The sequence below is a fragment of the Lycium barbarum genome, chromosome 3 (assembly GCF_019175385.1).
Source record: "Lycium barbarum isolate Lr01 chromosome 3, ASM1917538v2, whole genome shotgun sequence".
In the NCBI taxonomy this organism is placed as follows: domain Eukaryota; kingdom Viridiplantae; phylum Streptophyta; class Magnoliopsida; order Solanales; family Solanaceae; genus Lycium; species Lycium barbarum.
This window is the reverse complement of record NC_083339.1, coordinates 5,556,162-5,578,888: the sequence shown is the minus strand read 5'-3', so window position 1 is coordinate 5,578,888 and position 22,727 is coordinate 5,556,162. Positions and strand designations below refer to the sequence as shown.

General features: G+C 34.1%; 1 protein-coding gene and 1 pseudogene across 4 annotated transcripts; both read left to right on the top strand.

The window, feature by feature from the left end:
- The first annotated feature begins 1,075 nt into the window (after positions 1 to 1,075).
- LOC132630026 (RNA polymerase sigma factor sigF, chloroplastic) lies at positions 1,076 to 9,872 on the top strand. 4 transcript variants are annotated; one of them, XM_060345524.1, is made up of 9 exons: positions 1,076 to 1,365; positions 5,499 to 5,569; positions 5,739 to 5,866; positions 5,963 to 6,169; positions 6,758 to 7,028; positions 7,117 to 7,347; positions 8,075 to 8,215; positions 8,325 to 8,525; positions 9,325 to 9,872. In XM_060345524.1, the coding sequence occupies exons 1-9, from the start codon at positions 1,284 to 1,286 to the stop codon at positions 9,610 to 9,612; spliced, it is 1,620 nt and encodes a 539-aa protein (XP_060201507.1). In that variant the 5' UTR covers positions 1,076 to 1,283; the 3' UTR covers positions 9,613 to 9,872. The 4 variants fall into 4 exon arrangements, with proteins under 4 accessions (XP_060201507.1, XP_060201506.1, XP_060201505.1 ...); XM_060345523.1 differs by having other exon boundaries at positions 5,715 to 5,866; XM_060345522.1 differs by having other exon boundaries at positions 5,418 to 5,569.
- A 3,308-nt stretch (positions 9,873 to 13,180) lies between these two features.
- LOC132630025 (UDP-glycosyltransferase 86A1-like) lies at positions 13,181 to 16,997 on the top strand (annotated as a pseudogene).
- The last annotated feature ends 5,730 nt before the right edge of the window (positions 16,998 to 22,727 follow it).

The following is a 22,727-nucleotide window of genomic DNA, read 5'->3' as shown; positions in this document are numbered from 1 at the left end:
TAGTTAGTCATTTATGAGATGTATGCAACTGTTTATAGTCATATCAGTGTGATGTTGGCAGAATAACTATGAAAGAAACCAAATAACAGGAAACATAGTAAGCGACATAAGAGAAGCCACAAAGTGCGTGCTCATTTAAGCATTTTCATAAACAGTAGAGAGCAAAAACTCTTCATAAGTCAATTTTTTTCTTTGCCAAAGTAGCAAACACAAAAAGCTACCATGCTATGAAAGATCACACAGATGGTAAAAGAAGCACAAGATGAGAAGGAAAAAACAATAGAAAATTGGATAAAAGTACAGTAAAAGGAAAGAACAGAGAAACAAAAAAGTTTGACATTTACTTTTATTTACAAAGCACAAGAAGAGCAAGGAACGCCAAAAGATTGAGACGCAATAGAAGAAATAACAGCAGTCAGAAAGACAATTTTCTAGATGTCAAAAGAAACTCTCACGCGTTGAATTATCAGCTCACACAAAAGTGATCTACAACTTGTTTATTTTACCTTGAAATAAAGTAAAAAGACCAACCCATTGAAATGACTAATTTAGCCATGTAGCTATCAGCCATGCCAGACATGCATATTAACCATGAGGTGTGTGTTTATTGCCTCTTATATATTAGTAGTAGAAGTATATAAAAATAATATTCAATATCACATACTTAATACTTAGTGGTATCAGAGATATGTTTACACCAGGTCAACATAATTTAATTTTAAACGATAATTAAAAATTAAAGTAAAAATACGTCATTTGATAATAATTAAGTGATAAATACGTATAATTTCATTGGGTGATATAAATAATAGGTACGTGTAAGTATTTACCTCTGACTAGTTTAGGACCATAAACACAATAGACAAATCTTTAAGATTAGAAGTTCATCTACTTTACAAATTGGGTACTAAAAATGCAATTACTAGGCTGAACCGGTTTCCAAATTTCGGGTCAACCCGACATAATTTAGATATTATGACAATGGCATTTTTCAAGAAAATAGTAAAAGATACAAGGGTATTATAGTAAACACAAGATATAAAACCTCATCCATTGAGTTTTATCAAATTCTGAGGCAAACAACACACAGTTCAAACTTTTACAAAAAACCATCACTTCCATTCATCTTCAATCTTCAAAATGAATCATTTTTAATTAAAGAAAACACTCATGGTAGCACTAAAACCCCTCTTAATTCTTAAAAAAACTATCTTTTTTGCACCCCACATGCCCAAAAAATAGTTACTATATATAGTGAAGAGAATTCTAAATATAGCTTAGCTATGGAGGTTGCTGGAAGAAACTTGCTTTCTTCACCACCAACTTTTTCTCAGAAAACCCAACTTAGAAATTGCTCTTCTTCAGGTAAATGTGTTGAATTCTTGAAGTGAAACTTTGTCCAAATGCAATATAATGGAATAGTGAGGATTCATATAGCTGAATTAAGCTAGTTTAGATTGAAACATAATTGTTGTTGTAAATGTGTTGAATTATTGAAATGAAACTTGTCCAAATGGAGCATAAATAGAATAGTGAGGATTCATATAGTTGAATTGAGCTAGTTTAGATTGAAGCATAATTGTTGTTGTGAATGTGTTGAATTCTTGAAATGAAACTTCTCCAAATGGAATATAATGGAATAGTGAGGATTCATATAGCGGAGTTCAACTAGTCTAAATTGAAGCATAATTGTTTGTTGTAAATGTGTTGAATTCCCACTGTTTGTTCCTTCTTGGTTTCTTCTAGCATTCCCATTTATGTTAATGCTTTTAGTGAAATGTGTTATATTATTTGGAACGGAACTTGTCCAAATGGAGCATAAATAGAATAGTGAAAATTCATATAGCGGAATTCAACTAGTTTAGATTGAAGTATAATTGTTGTTGTAAGTGCGTTGAGTTTCCACTTTTTTTGTGTTCTTGATTCTTGTAGCATTCCCATTTATCCATGTTTGTAACTTTAGTTTTGGAAAGTTAATGCCTTTAGTGAAATGTGTTGAATTATTGGAATGAAACTTGTCCAAATGGAATATAACAGAATAGTGAGGATTCATATAGCTGAATTTGAGCTAGTTTAAATTGAAGCATAATTGTTGTTGAAAAAGAGTTGAATTCCCGCTGTTTTTGTGTTCTTGATTATTCTAGCATTCCTGTTTATCAATATTTGTAACTTTAGTTTTATAAAGTTCACGCATTTATTGAAATGTGTTGATTTATTGGAACATAATAGAATAGTGAGGATTCATATAGATGAATTTGACTGGTTTAGTTGAAGTATAACTGTTGTTGTGAATGCATTGAATTCCAACTGGTTTTGCCTTCATGATTATTTTAGCATTCCCATTTATCGATATTTGTGGCTTTAGTTTTATAAAGTTAATGCTTTTAGTGTGTGTTCAATTTTTTTTTTGATGAAGTAAGTTGTTTCATTGAGAAAAAGGTGTGGTTTGCGAGCTATTGCACAGGAGCTGGGTTTACCCTGTGCGCACCCAAAGGGTAGTGGTTGCGGGTTCCCATGTCATCAAAAAAAAAAAAAAGACATCAAGCAGATGCATAATTACAGGGGCTAATTACAAATAGACAAAAGCAAAAGAGAATTATAAGCCCCTATATATTGGCTCCCTCTAAAACTAGGGTGCTAATAAAATCAAAAAACTGATCAGTACTAGTTACTGGGGACAACATTGTCCAGCAATAAAGGTTAGTGTGTGTTCAATTATTGGAATGGAACTTGTCCAAATGGAGCAGAAATGCCAAACGGATAATGAGGATTCATGTAGCCAAATTCAGCTAGTTTAGATTGAAGGGTAATTGTTGCTGTAAATGAGTTTAATTCTGTTTTTGCCTTCTTGATTCTTCTAGCATTCCCATTTATCAATATTTGTAACTCTAGTTTTAGAAAGTTAATGCCTTTAATGAAATGTGGCGCCGAAGTTGTTGAATTAGCTATTTAATGTGCTTCCTAGTTACTTCATTGACATGATGATGATGCTAGATTGTTCCAGTTGACAGAAAAGATCATTAATCTTATCTTAAGGACCCACGTTGGTTGAGGGGGTGGAATGTTGTCTCGTTATATGGTCTTGGGCAATCCTCGCCTCATGAGTTAGCTTTCAGAGTTGAGTCAGGCCAATGCCCATTTCTTTTTACTTTCTTTTTTACCTATTATTGGAAGTAAAAATGGAGTTGAGGATGAGTAGGCCAATGTCCATTTCGTTTAACGATCTTTGCTTACCTATCATTGGAAGTAAAATTGGAGTTGAGGTCTCCCTAGTTTTTTTCTTTTCAGAACGACAAAGAACTGTCGTATTGGCTGCAGCTCCTATTTGGTCAAAAGTCGAACATTCTTTTGCACTATGCCATAATGGTCGGACTTTTCTAGTCTTTTACGCAATATGGTGACGGTCAGCAGCCGGAGCTGCTGCAGATTGAAGGGTCAATATTAAAATGGTTGATAATAGACATAAGAATTTAAGTAGTATATATTTAACTATAGTTATTCTTCTTTAGGATTGAAAACCCGTAGATGCCATAAAAATATTTTTTAAATCAGATGTCTTTGATTGCATGTAATCACTTCTTCTCGCTACAGAAAAAATACTGAGTTTCTAGCTTTAGCATTGTCCCTTACTGGAAGATATCTGTAAAATGGCTTAATACCTAGATAGCCCCTTAAACTTGGCAGATTTTGTAAGATAGACATTCAACCTTAGCTAGTGACCAGATAGACACTTGAACTTGGTAGAAGTGTGTCTTTCAGACACCCGTGTACATAAGGCTAAGTGTGTGAAATACACTTGCTTCTAATGACCAATTATTAAATGACACGTGTCATTTCAAAGAAAACAAATTGACAAATATAAATAAAAAGTATTAGAAAAAAACTAAAGCATATATAGAAAAAATGCAATAAGGAAAAAAGGAAAAAACCCTCCTCCCACTATCCACTACCCAGGCAGTTCCCCCTTCCCCTCCCTTTTGCCACCACCACCTTCTCCCCCAACCCCTTTTTCCATCTTCTTTCTCAAGAAAACCTCGGCCCTCTCATTAATTCGTGCTCCATCTACCAACTTGAACTCCAGAAATAACTCAACTTGGTTATGATGAGTTAAAAGCTTAACTTAAAATTGGATCCCAACTTCAGTCCTCAGATCTTTTACTTCATTATGACTCAATTGGGTTTTTGGTTTTTACAGTATGAAACTTGACCCTTGTGGTCCGGCCCTTCCCCGGACCCCACGCATAGCGGGAGCTTAGTGCACCGGGCTGCCCTTTACAGTATGAAACTTGAAAATATTGGGAGATTTATGTGTATATTGGGTTTTCTTTTATAAAATTTAATAGCCTACTTGAATTTTATGTTTTTTTGGTGATATAGTAATAACCTAATTATGAAAAAGTAGTTGATCTTTGTAAAAATGGAGAACTCACACTAATGATTCAGGGGGAAGAATCTGATAATACTAAGAGTTAAAGAAGGTGTAAGTTGAAACTATGGGACCCACATGGAATAATATTTTTATTTTGAAATGTAAAAAATCAATTACATACACGTTTTGAGGGAAAAAAGAATCACAATTTGGGTTCTCAAGCGCTACTATGTGCGTGCAAAACAATCAACTTGTCATGTCAACATGAGATGTTTAAAAGATACACTTTTGCTAAGTTTAAGTGTCTATCTGGTCACTAGCTAAGTTTGAGTGTCTATCTTATAAAACCTGCCAAGTTTAAGGGGCTATCTAGGTATTAAGCCCTGTAAAATAGTAGGCTAGAATCCTGAATTTCAAGTGTAGTATTAAACTGTCTGCTAAGAGGGCTAACTATCTGAGGTATACCAAAAATATCCCAAAGTTGGCTAGGACTAATGATTTTAGAAGGATAATCCCAAAAAATTTAGGTGCACTTTAGTACTCCCTCCGGATATAAAAAAGTGTCCACTTAGCCTTTTTTTCTTGGGTCAAAAAAAGTGTCCACTTATCAAATCAAGAAAGAATTAACCTTGTTCTTCCAGATTTTCCCCTATTAAGTGTTATATGATCAAATCCCAATGCTTATTTAATTCGGGGTAGTTTAGTCAAATTATCTATTTTTGTCTAGGAGTTAGTATATTCTTAAGGGGTTTGCAAATGGCTAAGTGGACTCTTTTTTTGATCCGGAGGGAGTATTATGGTATTGCCATTTCAAAAAAGAAAATTCATTTAAAAAAGTAGTACTACGACATCGCTTCCTTAGAGGTGTTTTTTAATCTTTATAAACTAGAGCTGTTGACATATCTAATTCTGCTTTTGCGGCTGTCAATTTCAATCGTTTCATGACTTGCAAATAATCCTATTTCTTAAGGATATGTTTTTTTTTACATACATAAATCAGTCCAAGTGTTGGAATAAAAGTAATTGCTTCATCGTCACTAACTTGCAGTTCTAATGCTTCATGAGCATGCTGCTCCTGCGCTTACTTCAGTGCCACATGCGTATTTGACTCGACATGTTCCTGCATCAGTTATCAATCCGGAGCATCAGTTCGAGAATCGGCTCCAATTGCACCCAATAAAAGAAGAGAAAACATCCCTGGTGAGATTCTCGGAGTTCCTTCATTGTATTGTGGTTCTTAGATAGGTGGTAGCATATAGTATGCACGTAACTTTCTGTCTTCCTGGTGAAACAGAGATCAAACTTAACAAGTCTAAGCACTATTCTTCCTGATCATTAATTTAAGGTGGCTCTGATTTTCTTGCTGAAGGCAACAATAGATAGGAGGCTTGTGGAAGCTGCATCTTCAGCAATAGAAGAGAATGACACTGTTGATTCGGAGCAAAATATAAATGATTTGCAATTGCGTCTACTTCGTTGGCCTGGTCTATCATACACGTACGAAATGAATAACTCTGTTGATTTAGTATTATGTGCATAGCATTCTTTCTTTTGCAGTCATTTCATTAGTTTGCTTTGTGGTTTTGCTGGTAGATTTCCCTCGTTTCATCTGAAGGAGAAAGGACCGCTATCTCTGGATACGAAATCTCTTCAAAGTAAAGAAGATAAATTAAAGAACTTTGAACCACACAACGTGGTTGCTCTTGCCAGAGAGGCTTTGTTGGCATCACGAGAAGCAGCTTTATTAGCAGAAGACTCCAAATTACTTGAGACTAACTTTGATGACTCTAATTTTCCAAAGTAAGTTCCTTTTGCCTTCTCAAAAATATCCTTGTTAGAGCCCGTTTGGATTAGCTGATTAAAAAGTAGCTGAAAAACACATTCAGGTGTTGAAGCTCATTTTAAAAATAAGTAGTTATGTGTTTGGATAGAAGTGTTGAAACTGATCATTAGTTGTTTGGTGGTGCTGATAAGCACTTTTTCTGTTAAAATGACAACAATGTCCTTATAGCTATTTACAAAAAGTATAAATTTAAAAATATTTTCATAAAAAAGAGGACGAATGGTGAAAATAGATTAGAGAGATAATTAAAAGTTAAATTATGTTTTCAGAAGAGTATTTCGGAGATTACAAAAGATATTAGGGGTAAAATCGTAAAAGGGTTGGTCAAACCAAAAGTGGTTATAAGCTGTAAAACCATAAGTTAAGGGTGAGCAACTTATGACTGATTTTGTCTTATAAGCACTTTTGATGTTACCAAACGCATAAATAAGCCAAAAAGTGCATATAAGCTAATTTGACCTGTTTATAAGCTTAGCCAAACAATCTCTTAGCTTTCATTTTCACAGTTACCTTCATAACTTATCTCCTGTCTGATTGATTTTCAGTTTCCTGTCCACAAATTTGAGTGATGATAAACTGAAAGAGCAAAGAACAGTGAGGTCAACGCGTCTTATAGAGAGGCAGTCTAGGAAAAGGGGAGCTCCAAAGCCAACACATCAAGTTCCGGAGATAAATCGTCCAGGCAGGCCGGATGTACGGAGAAAAGTCAACGAATCTATTGATCTAAATGATCCTCTTCGAATGTTCCTATGGGGTCCCGAAACTAAACAACTTTTAACCGTCAAAGAGGAGGCTGAATTGATTGTCAAGATACAGGTATTATGACCTTCTTGTTTCTATTCCCGTCAAAATTGTTTTTTCCCAAAGAAAAGAGGAGTCAATTCAATATCCGCTCATGTTTCAGATTTCCATGAAATTACATGAAGTGAAGAATCAGCTTCAGATTCAGTTTGCTCGTGAACCAACATTGATTGAGTGGGCTGAAGCTGCAGGGCTCACTTCTCGAGAATTGCAATCACAACTTCGTTTTGGCAAGAGTAGCCGTGAGAAATTAATTAATGCCAATTTGCGAATGGTGGTTCATATTGCTAAGCAATATCAAGGACGTGGTCTCAGCCTTCAGGATCTATTGCAGGTAGATGGTGATTCATGCACATAGGAAACACGTTGTTTGTTCACCATTCATAGTTCTTGAGATGATATGGTCATTAACTGCATTGACGGTTAGATGCACTAGTCCTTAGATGTGAAACCGTAGCGAGTGGAGGTGTTAAAATAGGGAGGTAGGCCTAGAATCACTTGGAAGGAAGTTGTCTCGAACGACCTACAATTTCTTGGGATCCATGCTTGCTTAGTGAAAAATAGGGCAAAATGAAAGAAAAAAAATCTATATAGAAGATACCTATTAGTTGAGTGTAATCATGTTAGCGCTTTTACTTTATGTCCTATGCTTTTCTAGGACCTGTTTAGCCTTTCAGAGTTTTATACGTCAGTTGAAAATTAAAAAAACTTCTAGTACTTTTTATTTTTATTCTATGTAATATTTTAAATGTGTTAATATTGTCACTGAGGATTCAAAAAGTTGATCCCAACTTACTTTGGACTGAGGCGTAGTTATTGTTGTTATCATACGAGTGTTAAAAACCCCCAAGTGTCTGGTTACACATTTGATTCTACAATAAAATGTCTAAGATCTTTTTTTTGGGGGTCTGGTGGTGGTGGGGCGGGGGTAGGGGGGGTGGGGGAAGGGGTTTCTGTGCAGCTTGCTTAACCACTTCTAACATTAAGAACATGGAATTTTATTATATTTAGGTTTATCATTTAGTATTTACTTTACCTTCTGATGGACTGAGTTGTTGCAGGAGGGAAGCATGGGACTTATGAAAAGTGTCGAGAAGTTCAAGCCTCAAGCTGGTTGCCGATTTCCCACCTATGCGTACTGGTGGATAAGGCAAAGTGTTAGGAAGGCCATATTTCAACATTCTAGGACAATCCGTTTGCCCGTAATGCCCTCTTATTGAAGCAAATTGTAACTTTCCTTTGACGGTTTCTAAGTTCTTTTTCCATATCTGGATACCTAGGTAGCTGACCTGCACAAACTGGAATTTGCAGGAAAATGTGTATGCGCTTCTCTCTAAGGTAAAAGACGCCAAAAAGTTATGCATTCAGCAAGGTAATCATCATCCGACCAAAGAAGACATTGCTTCATGTGCTGGAATTAGTGTGGAAAGGTTGCAGAGTTTGCTTTCAAGTGTTAGAACACCGCTTTCAATGCAACAGTCAGTATGGTCCGATCAAGATACTACTTTCCAGGTAATCTTTCGTTGTGCTATTTCATGCTTTTGACGAACTTGTTAAGTAAATCACTATGTACAATACAAGAAAATACCAATATTTTTCTCTAATTCATATGAAAATCACAAAAAGCAAGATACATTGGGGTCGTTTGGTTGCTAGTTAGAGTTCCAGGTATTAGTTATGCAGAGTTTAATTATGCAGGGTTTAGTTATTCATGTATTACTAATTCTTGTATTAGTTATTCCATCTTCTATGCATAAAATAATACATAAATTGACTCATAACTTATAGTACATGTTTTAGTTATACGGGAGTGTAAACTGGTAATCAAACACCGTCCTTGTGTGCTAAATATTATACATAACAACTAAACTGCTACCAAACATGGTACAAGTTATGATTGTCTTAATACATGAATAATTCACTTCCTAACCAGCAACCAAACAACCCCTTTCTGTATAAGAATTAGCAAGTGTTTTCCATGTTTATGACTTTCTTTGCTTTTAGCAACCCATTTTTTGGACACTTTTCTCTAAAATTTCTTGGGGATTTTGACTATGTTCCGTTGGGATGTCTGCTTATGTGTTAAATCTCTCCAGACAGTAATATGGACGTGTATGCAAGAATTAGGTATACCGTCTCAAATAATGGACTTCTATGAGCGTACAACAACAACAATAACACATACCCAGTGTAACCCCACAAGTGGGGTCTAGGGAGGGTAGAACTTGCACTTCTATGAGCGTCTAACTGGAAATTTTCCTATGTTGTTTTGACATTTTCTGAAGATAGGGTATCATTTTTTCCAATCCAGGAAATTACTGCTGACAATGCAGTGGAAGCACCAGAACTGAGTGTTTCAAAGCAACTTATGAGGCGACACATACGTGGCCTCTTAAATGTCCTGAGTCCAAAGGAGAGGAAAATAATCCGACTTAGATTTGGCATTGGAGATGGTAAACGGAATTCACTCTCCGAAATAGGCGCTGTTTTTGGACTGTCAAAGGAACGAGTTCGACAGCTAGAGAGCCGGGCACTATACAAGCTAAAGCAGAATCTTAGCAGCCACGGTCTCGATGCCTATTCCGATTTGCTCTTTTAGATCAGAGTCTCTTCAATTTACATAGCGAGATTCGAGGTGGAGGCTTAAAAATCAGCAGTACATACAAGTTGTTCACATCCTTGTAAGTATGGGGCAAATGTTTAGCTGCTTTTAGTTTGCTTTACAAACACTTGTGAACATGTTATCCCTTTTTATTTTGTAAGTATCAAGTTGTAAATCTTTTCTTTCATCACCCTGACATTTATCCAAATGGAAATTTTTCGAAAAGCTACATATATAAGCTATAATGTTCTCTTCTAGATTATTTGCTTCTGACCCAGCGAATGGAAATGGTGTTGGTGTTGGGTGCACGAACAAAAGTCCGATATTAGAAGTTGACGAGAAACAGAAGTTACATGTAAGTGGAGCTATATTCTTAAATAGTATGTGGCTTTTTTTTGAAAACTGTACGGGCATGACCTATAGTATATCATACCAAGGTAAGTCATTTTTGGGTTAAGCCAACAAGGGCGGAACCAAGATTTGAAGCTTATGGGTTCGGGATTTTAGTCTATTTAAGTTATTGGGTTTTAAATAAATAGTTTACATATTCAATTTATTTCTCAAAACAAATACAAGGTTAGACCAAAGTTACTAGGTTGGCTGAACCCGTAACCAGTATCTAGCTCCGCTCCTGAGAGCAAATGATTCGGATAGACGAGTATGAAAGATAAAATGAGAAACAAATGCCTATGGCAAACACTGAGGATGTTCTTAAAGAATCAGAAGAAAAATAGTATATAATTTCTTCAATGCATTTTCTATCCAGTGACATGTAAATTTGTGGTGTACACACATTTCAGTGTAAGAACTTTTTACACATTTAACAAGTGTGTAGGTTGATCGACTTTAACAAGTGTGCATATCTTGCTAAGCATTAACAACTTTTTACACATTTACCAAGTGTGTAGGTTGATCGACTACAAGTGTGCATATCTTGCTAAGCATATGTGTCACCCTCAGTGTGTGGCGGAGGCGTTAGGCGAGATGTTTTACATAATATATTGAGAAAGGCATAAGTTCCGAGATGTTTTGCCTAATCTGAGGTGAGGCATAAGTTTCAGCGACATCAAGTTTATAAAAGAAAATGGCATACAACATCACCCCTCTTAGAGCTACTATTGAAGGTTGCATATACTTGTTGGAAATCACCTCTTTGATGTGCAGACTTTTTGACAAATGAAGGTTACAAACATGAACAAGAGCTGTTAGTTTGGAAAGACGGGTTGAAGAACATGAAGTTTTTTAGTGTACCCCAAAAAAGTTTCGTTAAGTCTGCATTTTTTTTTAATTAAGTAATATATTACCTTAAAACCATTAGAAAATGAAAAACTACAGTAATTAAATTAGGTATTAAAACCCGCAAGGGTGGCTCAGTTGGTTGAGCATGGGGCTTTCATAATGGAGGTCTCAGGTTTGAAACCACCTGCTTATGACAGTAGGGGATTTGCCTTCTGGGTCGAGCTCGTCGCACAGGGCTTGTCTAGTGCGGGTTATCTCTCCTGTGTGGTTGGCGAGCTATTGCACAGGAGGTGGGTTTACCCTGTGTGCACCCGAAGGATAGCGGCTGCAAGTTCCCATGTCATAAAAAAAAAAATTAGGTATTAAACTTTGAAGATATTTTTTGAAGGTTGTTACTCCTAATTCCTAAACCCTTAACATTTAAATACTTTGGCCATGGAGAGAATTAAAGGGAAGCATTGGAAACAATTTCAGAAGGAAGCAGTTGCAGCACTTTGGGGAACAATTATATACCAGGTTTGGAAGGCTAGGAATTGGAGATTGTTTAAAGGAGTAAGTTTAAATATAGATATAGTGATGATACAGATTAAAAAAAAAAAAAAAAGATTAAAAAAAAAAAATTGTGGATAGACTAGAGGTAGTAAGACAGTCCAGGAAGGCTCAAAGGAGCAGCACTTTGATACAGAGATTCTTGTGTAATTAAAGGTTTATCGGAGGCTTAACTCTCTTAACACCTTCCTGGAAGGTGGTCGGGGAATTGGGTGTTCTTTAGGTGTAATGATTTTGTTTGTTAATACTAATAATTTACATTGGTTACCAAAAAAAAAAAAAAACTAGGCCATTCATTAATCATGAAAAGGACAATGTCATTTTCAAATGAAAGACAAAAAGAACTTCTAAAAATTAGAGAAGACAGACCCAAAACACTAGACATTACTGTTTAGCTCGCCACACTTGTTTATAGTGGAAGGATGAGATACAAAACAAACCTACCACAATAATAGACATTACCAATCCTATGACAGTAGTTTAATATTTAATACAGGTTAATTAGATAAATAGTACCGGGATAAAAATTTAGTGCTTTCTTATCCCATGTTTGGTTGGAATAAAAATCCGGGATAACTAATCCCTGGATTAGTTATCCCGGGGATGTAGCCTTATTTTATCCCACCTTGAGGGTGGAATAACTAATCCCAGGGTAATTTATCCCGGGATTAGTAATCCCGGGATAAGTTGTTTCCCAACTAAACGAGCTAAGATTACAAGATTCGAAAGTCTCTTTTTATTTCTTAAACTCTGTGCCTAGTCAAACTAAAACACTTAGGGCTCGTTTGGTTGGGAAACAAGTTGTCTCAAGATTAGTTACTTCACTCTCCCATAAGAATAAAATAACACTACAATCCCGGAATTAATTATGCCACGATTTTATCTCAACCAAACGTGGGATAAACTCATCTCAAATTTAATCTCAAAATTATTTATTCCTTATCCCTCATACTAGACGAGCCCTTAAATTGGAACAGAAGGAGTACTATTTTCAGCCATTTATCACACTCACACGCGCACACATATTTCTATTTATATCCAATAAAAAAGATACTGACAGCTTAACATTACTGACTTAAATTGAATCAACTGAATAAACTATTCAGAATAAAATAAGTTCACAGAAGGTATGCGGACAACTTGTAGCCGACAATTACAAACAACCAGTTGGGATTCAATTTTGTTAATAGCTTTCGGTAAAATCGAATAGCTTGCTCAATATTTTACATATTCTCTGAATTGGCATAATTACGAGTTGCAAAATTCAATAGCTTTAACTTAAATTCTGTGTTTGTATTTAAAAAATCGTTTATATTTGTAAATAATTTGTCTAAAGCTAGTAAGCAAGAAAATTAACGTCCAAAATTCACAAACTAAAAAGGAAAAATTATGCGACGTGACAAACATAGCTACAGTTTGAGTTTTGTATGCCAAATACACAATCGGCACGCGTAACTATATGCGGTGATACAACATGGTGATACAGTATGCGCTAGTTCAGTTCTTTTGCGCGATTTCAGCTGATATAGTATGCGCTGATACAACTGATACCTCAAATTTGATCTAATGCAGCACAACAACATGCGCTATACAGTATGCGCTGATAGAGCTGATATCTGCGATTTCAGTTAATCCAACGCAATTGTATACGCTGATACAACTCTTAACTATAGCTACTGTATGCGCTCATACAACTCTAAACTATAGTTATTGTATCTACTAATTATAGCTACTTTTCGTAATTATGCTCTAAACTATAGCTAGCTATATATGAACGGGACTGAGCTGTCAACTCTTCAAGATAAAATAGAGTCAAACTTCACCAAAAGCTCCACAAAAAATGGCAGAAACTAGAGACCAAAACCTGCCTCATGCCTTAGTAATTCCATCTCCATATCAAGGCCATATAAACCCAGCAATTCATCTATCCTTAAAACTTGCTTCAAAAGGCTTCATCATTACTTTTGTCAACACTCAATTCATTCATTCTCAAATAACAAAAGCCCAATTAACATCATCAGGGCCTAACAATGATGATATTTTCTCTAAAGCACGTGAATCTGGGCTTGACATACGTTATTTAACTATTTCTGATGGTTTTCCATTAGAATTTGATAGAAACATGAATTCTTTGCCATTTTTGGAAGGTCTTATAAATGATTTTTCAAGTCATGTTGATGAACTTATTGGGAAATTAGTGAAGGATTGTGTTGATCCAATTAATTGTTTGGTTGCTGATACGTTTTTTGTTTGGCCATCAATGATTGCAAAGAAATATGAGATTGTTCATGTTTCATTCTTCACTGAACCAGCTTTGGTTTTTGCTTTGTATTATCACTTAGATCTGCTCGCGGAAAATGGCCACTTTGGCTCTGAAGGTGCGTTTCTCCCATCTCTTTATTCAAACATGAATACTGCTTGTTTTGTATTAGAAATAATGGTTAAAAATGATTTTTTTTTTTTTTTGTTTATGAGTTTCACATATCAAATATCAGTTGTTTCCTTTTTCTACGTGAACTATCACCGTCTACTCAACTACGTGTATTTTAGTACAAAGATGGTGATAGTTCATGTAGGAAAAGAGAACAATTGATAGTTGGATTCGATGTGTGTTTTAATACATAGATGATGATAGTTCAGGTAGGAAAAAGGAACAACTGATAGTTCATACGTGTTTTCGACCATTTTAACTCTTTATCTAGGACATTTTGTTTTGTTAAAAGAGTGATATCCTGTTATATTTGAAAGTTCTTTAATTTTAAATTTTCATCTTAAATGATTGTCTTGTATTATCATTGAAATTTCATGACATATTTAGTATCATAAATTAGTTGAATTTCATTTGATGCCAAGCCAATTATTTAGTGCAGAAAGTATAAAACAAAAGATGTTTAAATCTATATACATCACAATATATTATCATAGTGTTAAAAACGACAAAATTTGCAAACAAAAAGAAAAGAAATAGTATTTTTTTTTCTCAATGTGACTAAGAAAAATTGGAAAAAAGACTGAATTTTTTTATCACCATTTTGGAGCCGACGGTCCACTTATTAGTTCCTCACGCAAGTATGATGTGTCTCACACGTGATAAATATTTTCTCTACATTTTAGTATTTAGAAAGTGTTCTTATAAATTGATTAAATTGGTTTATAAGTATTTTTTTGATTTGTTCATGTGTTAGTTAGATACTCAAACTCTCAAAGTGCTTATAAATGAAGTGTTTATCAGTCGAAGTCGGTCAAAAGTCATAAGGTAGTTATTCTGAATTTATAACTTTTCAGCTTATAAGTATATCTGGTTTGACCAAATCCTTTTACCGCTATTTTATCTTTAACTTTTCCTAAATAAAACTCTTACATTTGAATTTATAATTTCTGTAATGATTTTAAGGATATTTATTTTAATAAAGAACAATTTATCAATACTTTTTCACTGAACACATCAACTATTACATCAATTGTTTATTATTAGCTTCAATATTTTTATTTAAACACTAACTGTTTATTTATTAAATTAATTATTTACGATCACTTAATATAATTGTACTAGCTGTATATGTTATCTTGTGAACATGCTTGTCGTATGTATTCGTCTCACTTCGTTGGGTCATGGCTGACGTCCTCTCACAAGTCTATTTAGTTTTCAAGTGCACCCTCAGACCCCCGTGTAGTCATGTGAAAGTAGCAATTATATTGTTTTTTTTAAGTTTAAATTTAATGTTGACAAATTAAATTTACACAAATTAGTTGCTTATAAAATAATTGTAAGCAAGTATCTACTACAACTATTAGTAACATTATTAACCTGCTATCACAAGTTAATTATGTTGATAATATAAACTAGAAATTGGTGGTGATTGGTGAGACCTTTTAAATATGAATTACACTTTAGTTCTGTCCACCAAAGCTTGTAACTCTTTAAAGTTGTAGCAATTGATCGACAATTTTGAAACTAATTAAATCTCAAAATATTGGTAATACTAACATAAAAGATCAATTTTTTTAAACCATATTGTATCTATATAGCACTACTAAACTGACATTTTCATCATTTTTTTTTTTACAGAAAATCGCAAAGACCCTGTTGATTATATTCCTGGAGTTAAATTTATTGAAGCAAGTGACTTGCCATTCGTGTTCCAGAATTCAGTGGTGCACCAATTAATCTACAAGGCATTTCAAGATGTTCGAAAAGCCGATATAATAATAGCCAACACAATTCAAGAACTCGAACTCGAAACTATCACATCAATTCAAGAAAAGCATAATTTCTACGCCATTGGTCCAATTGTGTCCGCGAATTTCACTGACCTGACTATCCCGAGTAGCCTATGGTCCGAGTTCGATTGCACCTAATGGCTCGACACCAAGCCCCGTGGTTCGGTCTTGTACGTCTCATTTGGGAGTGTGGCTCGTGTTAACAAAGAAGATATTCTTGAACTAGCTCATGGCCTTATGCTTAGTGAAGTTAGTTTCATTTGGGTACTTGGGCTTAATTTTTTAGGTCAAAATGAAAAAAGTATTTTGCCCCTTGGATATGAAGAAAAGGTGAAGGGTCGAGGGTTGATCGTGCCATGGTGCAACCAAACGAGGGTGATTTCACATTCAGCAGTCGGAGGTTTCTTGAGTCATTGCGGGTGGAATTCCGTAGTGGAAAGTATTTGGTGTGGAGTACCACTAGTTTGTTTTCCAATAGTAACAGATCAACTGGCTAACAGAAAATTAGTGGTTTCTGACTGGAAAGTTGGAAGCGATCTTCGTGATGGGGAATCGATCACAGAGAGAAAGTACGTGACAAGATTAAATATTTGATGAACAATGAGACCTCGAGTAACTTAAGGAAGACTGTTGATCATGTGAAAGAGACATTTCATAACGCATTGGCTCCAAATGGATCATCCAATGTTATTTTTGACAAGTTTGTTGAAGAATTGAAGATGAAGGTTGGTTTAGCTTGAGACACATTTTTTTTTTTTTTTTTTTTTTTTTTGCTTATTTGATAAAGTAATTTGTAAGCTTGAAATCAACTAATGGGAAATAGGTTGGATATATCCAATCTTCACAATGTAATGAGGCTAATGTTTATATTCTCCTCCATGTGATTATGCTTTTTTGGTAAATAAACGGGTTGGAGTCATGCCTAACTGCTCTATCATAAGGATGAACCTCTTGAAAATAAGAAATAAAAATAAAAAACTTTGAAATCAACAATACATAGAAGTAGATCACCTCCTTGTAGAGTATATATGGGACAAATGTTATCTGTTTTTGGTTTACTTTACAAACACTTGAGAATAGGTTTTTCATATTCCTACCCTCTTTATTTTGTCAGTATCAAGTTGTAAATCTTTTCTTTCTTCATCCTAACATTTATCCAAATGGATTTTTTTTCGAAAAGTTACATAGACAGCTATATAAGCATTAATGTTCTTTTCTAGATAATCTGCTTCCGGTATGGCTAATGGAAATGGTGTTGGTTGCATGAAAAAAAGTCTCACATTAGAAGTTGTCAAGAAACAAAAGCTACAATATGTAAGTGTAGTATTCTAGCTTCCTATTTCATGTTTCTTTCTTTTAGCACAAAAATGTTGTTCAATTTACAGGGGCATGCACACGACCCCGAACCTGTGTATCGTGAGTGTTGTATTTCAAGATTTTATATATTTAAACTGAACTTCTTTGTTTGTTAATAATTTGTAGAACTATTTGTACTCTGTTGATTACTATTACATACAGTGGCGGATCGGCAGGATTTTCATCAAGGGGATTCAAAAAAATAACTAAAAACGCTAATAGTGCTGACAAATGAGGGGGTCAGATCATATATGAGCGAGCTTATACTAAGAACCTGTGTTATTCTCAAAGTAATGAATCTGCCCAAATTTGTCAACTCTTGAGTTGTGAAGTATAGCTGAATTATAATTGTTTTTAATTTCTATTTGTCCTTTCTGGAACACTAAATCAGTAGCTAGTCTTAGGAGGCTAAGAGTGACATTTAACTCCTTTTTCTGATTAAAGATGTCTGATGAACTTGAATGTTTGGTTAAAGATTCCTGATTCACATATTGATCCATGTTAAACAATGGTTGTTCGGTTTTGTACAACTAAAATGTTGTTTATGAGTATATATTCTTTGCAAGCTTAAGTGTACGTTTTAAGTTATTAGGACATGATTATATTCAAAAGCTTGAGTTGACATCTCCACTTATGTATGATTGGGACATTGACTATAAGAACGTATATGCAGACCTTAGCTATAAGATGAGTTCATCACGAAAAGAAATGTGAAAATAGAGGACTCTGATCCTTTATCCCATTGGCTCATCCAGAAGGGTTTAAAAGAAGCGGTATTCCTAGTGGAAGTGTCCAATACAAACTTGGCACAATATCGACTTTGTAATGGTTTACGGCTGATATTTCAGTGAGTGTGAATATTAACTTTTTTCTTTTTTCTTCAATAGTATTTTGTTTATATTGTGTACTATAAACATCATACCCAACACTAATTTCTGCATACTGGTGTATGGTAGTATTATTAATGCATATACTAGTATACTTGACCAACCATATAATTGAATTTGAATTCTTGCAGAAAAATTATAAAAATACTTTTATGATCTATTTTACTAGAACAAAGTTCCAGGGTATTGACATATACATGAGGCGTGGTGTGTCAGTTTTGATACCTGAAGTGGCCAACAAAAAATTGATGTCTACAGATCTGCTACTTAATGCGTTAACAAATCTGCAACATGTCTTAAGAGCCATTATTGGACAAAACATACCAAAAGACATCATCCATTGGTTGGACTGCATTAACAATGATAAGATTGAAACCATCAGGTATGAACTTATGATATATATGTTGCATTATCTGAATTAAAAATACATAAATCATTTTTCTTTTAGAAGTGACTAATAATTTTTCTTTTTTGTAGTTTGACGAAAAACGTAGTTTACAACCTTTTTATATTTCATGTATACTGAGTATTTGTACCATGAGGAGCACAATACTCCCGACTTTAGTGCGTTTGCGGCTATAACTGACCAAATTCCAGGTTGCCAATAGCGCACCAATTTTTAAGAATGTATCCTGGACTAAGTCCCTCGACAATATCGTTGCTAATATTAAAAATAGAATCAAAGCTAAGGACTGGAAGGAGAAACCAATTGGCATACTCATGTTTATGAGATGTTTGATGCCTAAACAGTTACACTCGGGATGCAAACCCTACATGTGTTCTTATCTTTTAAAATATAGCTCACTTTTCAATTTTGTCATATAAAGTATGACACTAATTTAAGTTTTTGTTCATACCAAGCATACAGTCAGTGGCGGACCTACGTTTGGGGATATGGGTGCTTCAGCACCCATTGACTTTGGCTAACTCAATATGTGTATGCTTAGATAATACTTAAAAGATTTATATAAAATGGGCATGAGCACCCGTTATAACTGTGATATTTATACTAAAATTATTTAAGCACCCATGATCTGTAAATTTTGGATCTGCCACTGCATACAGTATTCCTATGGGCAGAATCGAGGATCAACTATATGCCATGCTTCCTGATTTTATGACACACTTTGTGAAGAATATGATTTCAAGCGGGAACCCTATAGTTGAAGGTAAAAAAGATGCTTCTATTCGGGCTATTACTATTTTTTTGGAAAATTTACAGTCCATAACTACCTCTAAGACTTATTTATTAGTAATAGCTACTTTTTTTTAATTATTTTTGATAGCTTAATTATTTATCAAATTACCATCTATAACTTATTTTTGTAACTGTAGTGTATTTCCCTAAAAATAAAGTACCTCTCTCTCACTTACCCACAATCTCTTTTTTTTTCAAATATTTTTCTCTCACATCTTCAATTCACAACCGTATTTTACTCCCATTATTCTTCACCATAATTAGCACGATTTCTTCTTCTTCCATATCAGTTACCCAATCTCTACAGGTAACTAATTTTTGTTATGTTATTTGTTGTATTTATCTTCAATTGTTCATAAATTTCATCGTCTTTACCTTCACTTTTCATTCAATTTTTTTTAAAAATATTTTCAGCCATTGTTAGAGTATCTTCAACAAGCTCTAACTCTCCATTTTAATGGCGGATATTGATACTCCAAGAAAAAGTACACCAGTGGCAACAAGAAAAGCAGTGGAGGATCTCCAGCCAATGGCCGAAGCTCAGCCATAACAATTCGTTTGCTAAATCTCCATGGATAGGCCGAAATAAGAGGAAAATCCTTCTTATGTTTGCTAATCATGTGATGTTGTTAATTAATCTTATGAGTAATGAAGAATAGTATTGATTATAGCAATATGATATTATAGCATCATCTAGGAGCAAGAGAGTAGGTTGTTGTTGTAGAAACACCGTTGATGAGAGTTGTGGAGCTTTATGCCCACCAAGTGTTTAATAAAATGTTTCAGTATATTTCAGTGTATCAACAAATAGGATATCTAATTTTTTCAGTATATTGCAGTGTATTATTTCGTTGTATTTAAATGTATTTATCTTTTTTTTTTTTTTTTTTTTGTGTAGAGCCTATTTTTACTTCACTTTGTTTTCACGATTTTTGTATTTCACTGTATTTCTGCATTTTGTATTTCTAATTTATGAAATTGTTTCTGATATATTTCATTGTATATACGCATGTTACAACTTTATATTTCTTAAACAATCAACCATATTTCATTGTATTCCAGCGTATATTTTTCTATATTTGGAAGTTTTCAGATCTTTAGTGGTTTTTTAATTCAAAAAGTTTTGATTGTGATAAAAGTTGAGAGAGATTCGTGAGCTGTTATGGAATGGGTGAAATATGGTTGATTTAATTTAACTTACCATTTAAAAAGAAAAAGAAGAATCTGTTAAAAAAATATAGCCTATTTTTACTCAACCCGATTTTGTATTTCCGTGTATTTCACTGTATTTCAAAAAATCTGTTCCATAAATAGCTCCTGATTTCACTGGAGCGTGTTTACTGTTCACTGTATTTCTCTATATTTCAAAAAAACAGAAATACACGCGTTTTTAAAGAAAAGTAGTTACGCTTGGTAATTTTGCATTTTATAGTTATATCTAGTTAGAAGCCAATAAAAGGTAGCTATTTATGTAGGTTTCACTTTTATATTTAATGGTCTTTTCATTATAAGTAATATACTAGTCTTAGAACAACTAAAAACTTTTAAAATAACGCAAACATGAAATCTATAGGATGTGTTGTAAATATAGATATATCATTGGAAATGACGTCTTTTTTACATTAAATGTAGAATAAATAATTTAGTTTTTAAAAGGTTAAAATTGTCCACCAATTTTTTATGGACATTTTTCTCTTTCAACTTTTGAATTAATTAGCAGCTTTTAGTATAATATGATTTTAAAAATTGTTCATGCCGATGCTTGGAGGATGTAGCTAGCGTGATTCATGAAGCTGACTTGGATTTGAATTTTATTATTAAAAGTGTGTTATCATTCCAGCTTCCTATTTCATGTTTCTTTCTTTCGGGACAAAAATGTTGTTCAATTTATAGGGGCATGCACACGACCTCGAACCTGTGTATCGTGAGAGTTGTATTTCAAGATTTTATATTTGTAAACTGAACTTCTATGTCTGTTAATAATTTGAAGAACTGTTTGTACTATGTTGATTACTGTTACATAGTGTTCACCAGCAGATACATCGTTTGACGGTTTTATAAGCCGAGGTGTGCTATTATTCATTTTCCAAATTTCGATTTTTCTACTCACACTACTACAGTTGAATGGAAGCTTATTTTTATAACTTTTTGGTGTACGTCTATCCTTCTTCATCATGTTAATGACAAGGTGCATCTGATAATTTTATTAATCAGAGTTCATGTCCAGTGGAAGCATCTATTTTTTGGTATACGTCTATCCTTCTTCATCACGTTAATGATTGGTAACTTCTGTTTTTATTTCATTCAAGAGCTAAAAAGTTTATTACTACATTTCTGATCCAAAACTTTTACTTTTTTTTAATCCAAAATTTCTACTTTGAATATGATATTCTCACTTTGTGTTCTCTCTCTCTTTGTACAGGAAAAATGATTGTTGGGAAGTGGTTAGTTTTCGGGAATAATTGCATGTATTGTTAGCATCTTTTGAATTCCTCATACGATGTACAAGGTTTTGGCAAATAATCTTCTGCTTTTTTTTTAATCTCTTTTATCCATCTTTCTGTTTTTTCTCTTTGCTTGTTCTCAGTTTAAATTTTCCTGTTCAGAAATTCTTATTTCCTTTCTTGGTCAAAGGTTGAATAAAAATGTAAATGAATTGAAGAGGATGGATTGCTTTTGGCTGCAATCGAGGTGAAAACAAAGCAATTACAAAGACGAGATACTGGGAATGAGTAGAAGAGTTAAAATTTGTGGGCCTGCCAGCGAACATCTATGCAGTTGGCAGTGGCGGAGTCAGGATTTTAATAAAAGGGGTTTTAAAATATAAAGAAGAAGACAAATGAAGAAGCCAAGGGGGTTCAACGTCTACTATATTACATAAAAAATAATTTTCACCTTGTATATACAGTGTAATTTTTCATCGAAGGGGGTTCGGATGAATCCAGTTGGCCCTTACTGGCTCTGCCCCTGGTAGTTGGAGTGCAGGTACCGAGCTTAATTTTATTTTTTCTTCGCATATAGCTTTAAGTAGCCAGCATTTACCGGGGTTTAGAATGTTATTATCACTTAATTTTATGTTTCATTCTGCCAAACAAGTGAGCTCTACATAAACAACCATCCATGTATATTCTTATGATCATGCTTTATATGACATTTAACTGCAATAGAAATGTGTGGTAAATTGCCAAAAAAAAGTATTAAGAATCTTCAGGTCATTATTAGTGATGCACAAGGATAAGTTAGATGGAATAAGATTCTCAAACATTCAAACTAGAGTAGTGTGCTTTACTGGGCCTTTGTAAAGATAAAACTGATGACTAGAGTGTGCTTTACTGGGCCTTTATAAATATAAAACTGATGAACTGAAAGGAAGAGTTAGGGGATGTTTTAATATAACTGTCAAAAAAAAGGTAAATGTCAATCAACGTTACAATGATGGAAGCATCTACTTATATATGTGTGTCCGACAAATATGGTGTAGAGAGAGGATCACAGCTAAAAGAATTTGAATCTCATAATTAGTATGTGCTTCTTGATTTAGTCAGGGAAGCCCTGTAAAAGTGGGAATGAGGAGTACAATTTTTTTGTAAATTTTGGTACACTATAGCAAAATGACTTTCTCCATGAAGGAATTATATACATGAAGGTATTCTCAAGAGCCT

What these genes read in the sequence shown, in the direction of transcription:
- LOC132630026 (XM_060345521.1), top strand. Translation starts at nt 1,284, where the DNA reads ATGGAGGTTGCTGGAAGAAACTTGCTTTCTTCACCACCAACTTTTTCT. An exon ending in TAGAAATTGCTCTTCTTCAG is followed by an intron (nt 1,366 to 5,417) that starts GTAAATGTGTTG and finishes ACTAACTTGCAG; the next exon opens with TTCTAATGCTTCATGAGCAT. An exon ending in TGGCCTGGTCTATCATACAC is followed by an intron (nt 5,867 to 5,962) that starts GTACGAAATGAA and finishes TTTTGCTGGTAG; the next exon opens with ATTTCCCTCGTTTCATCTGA.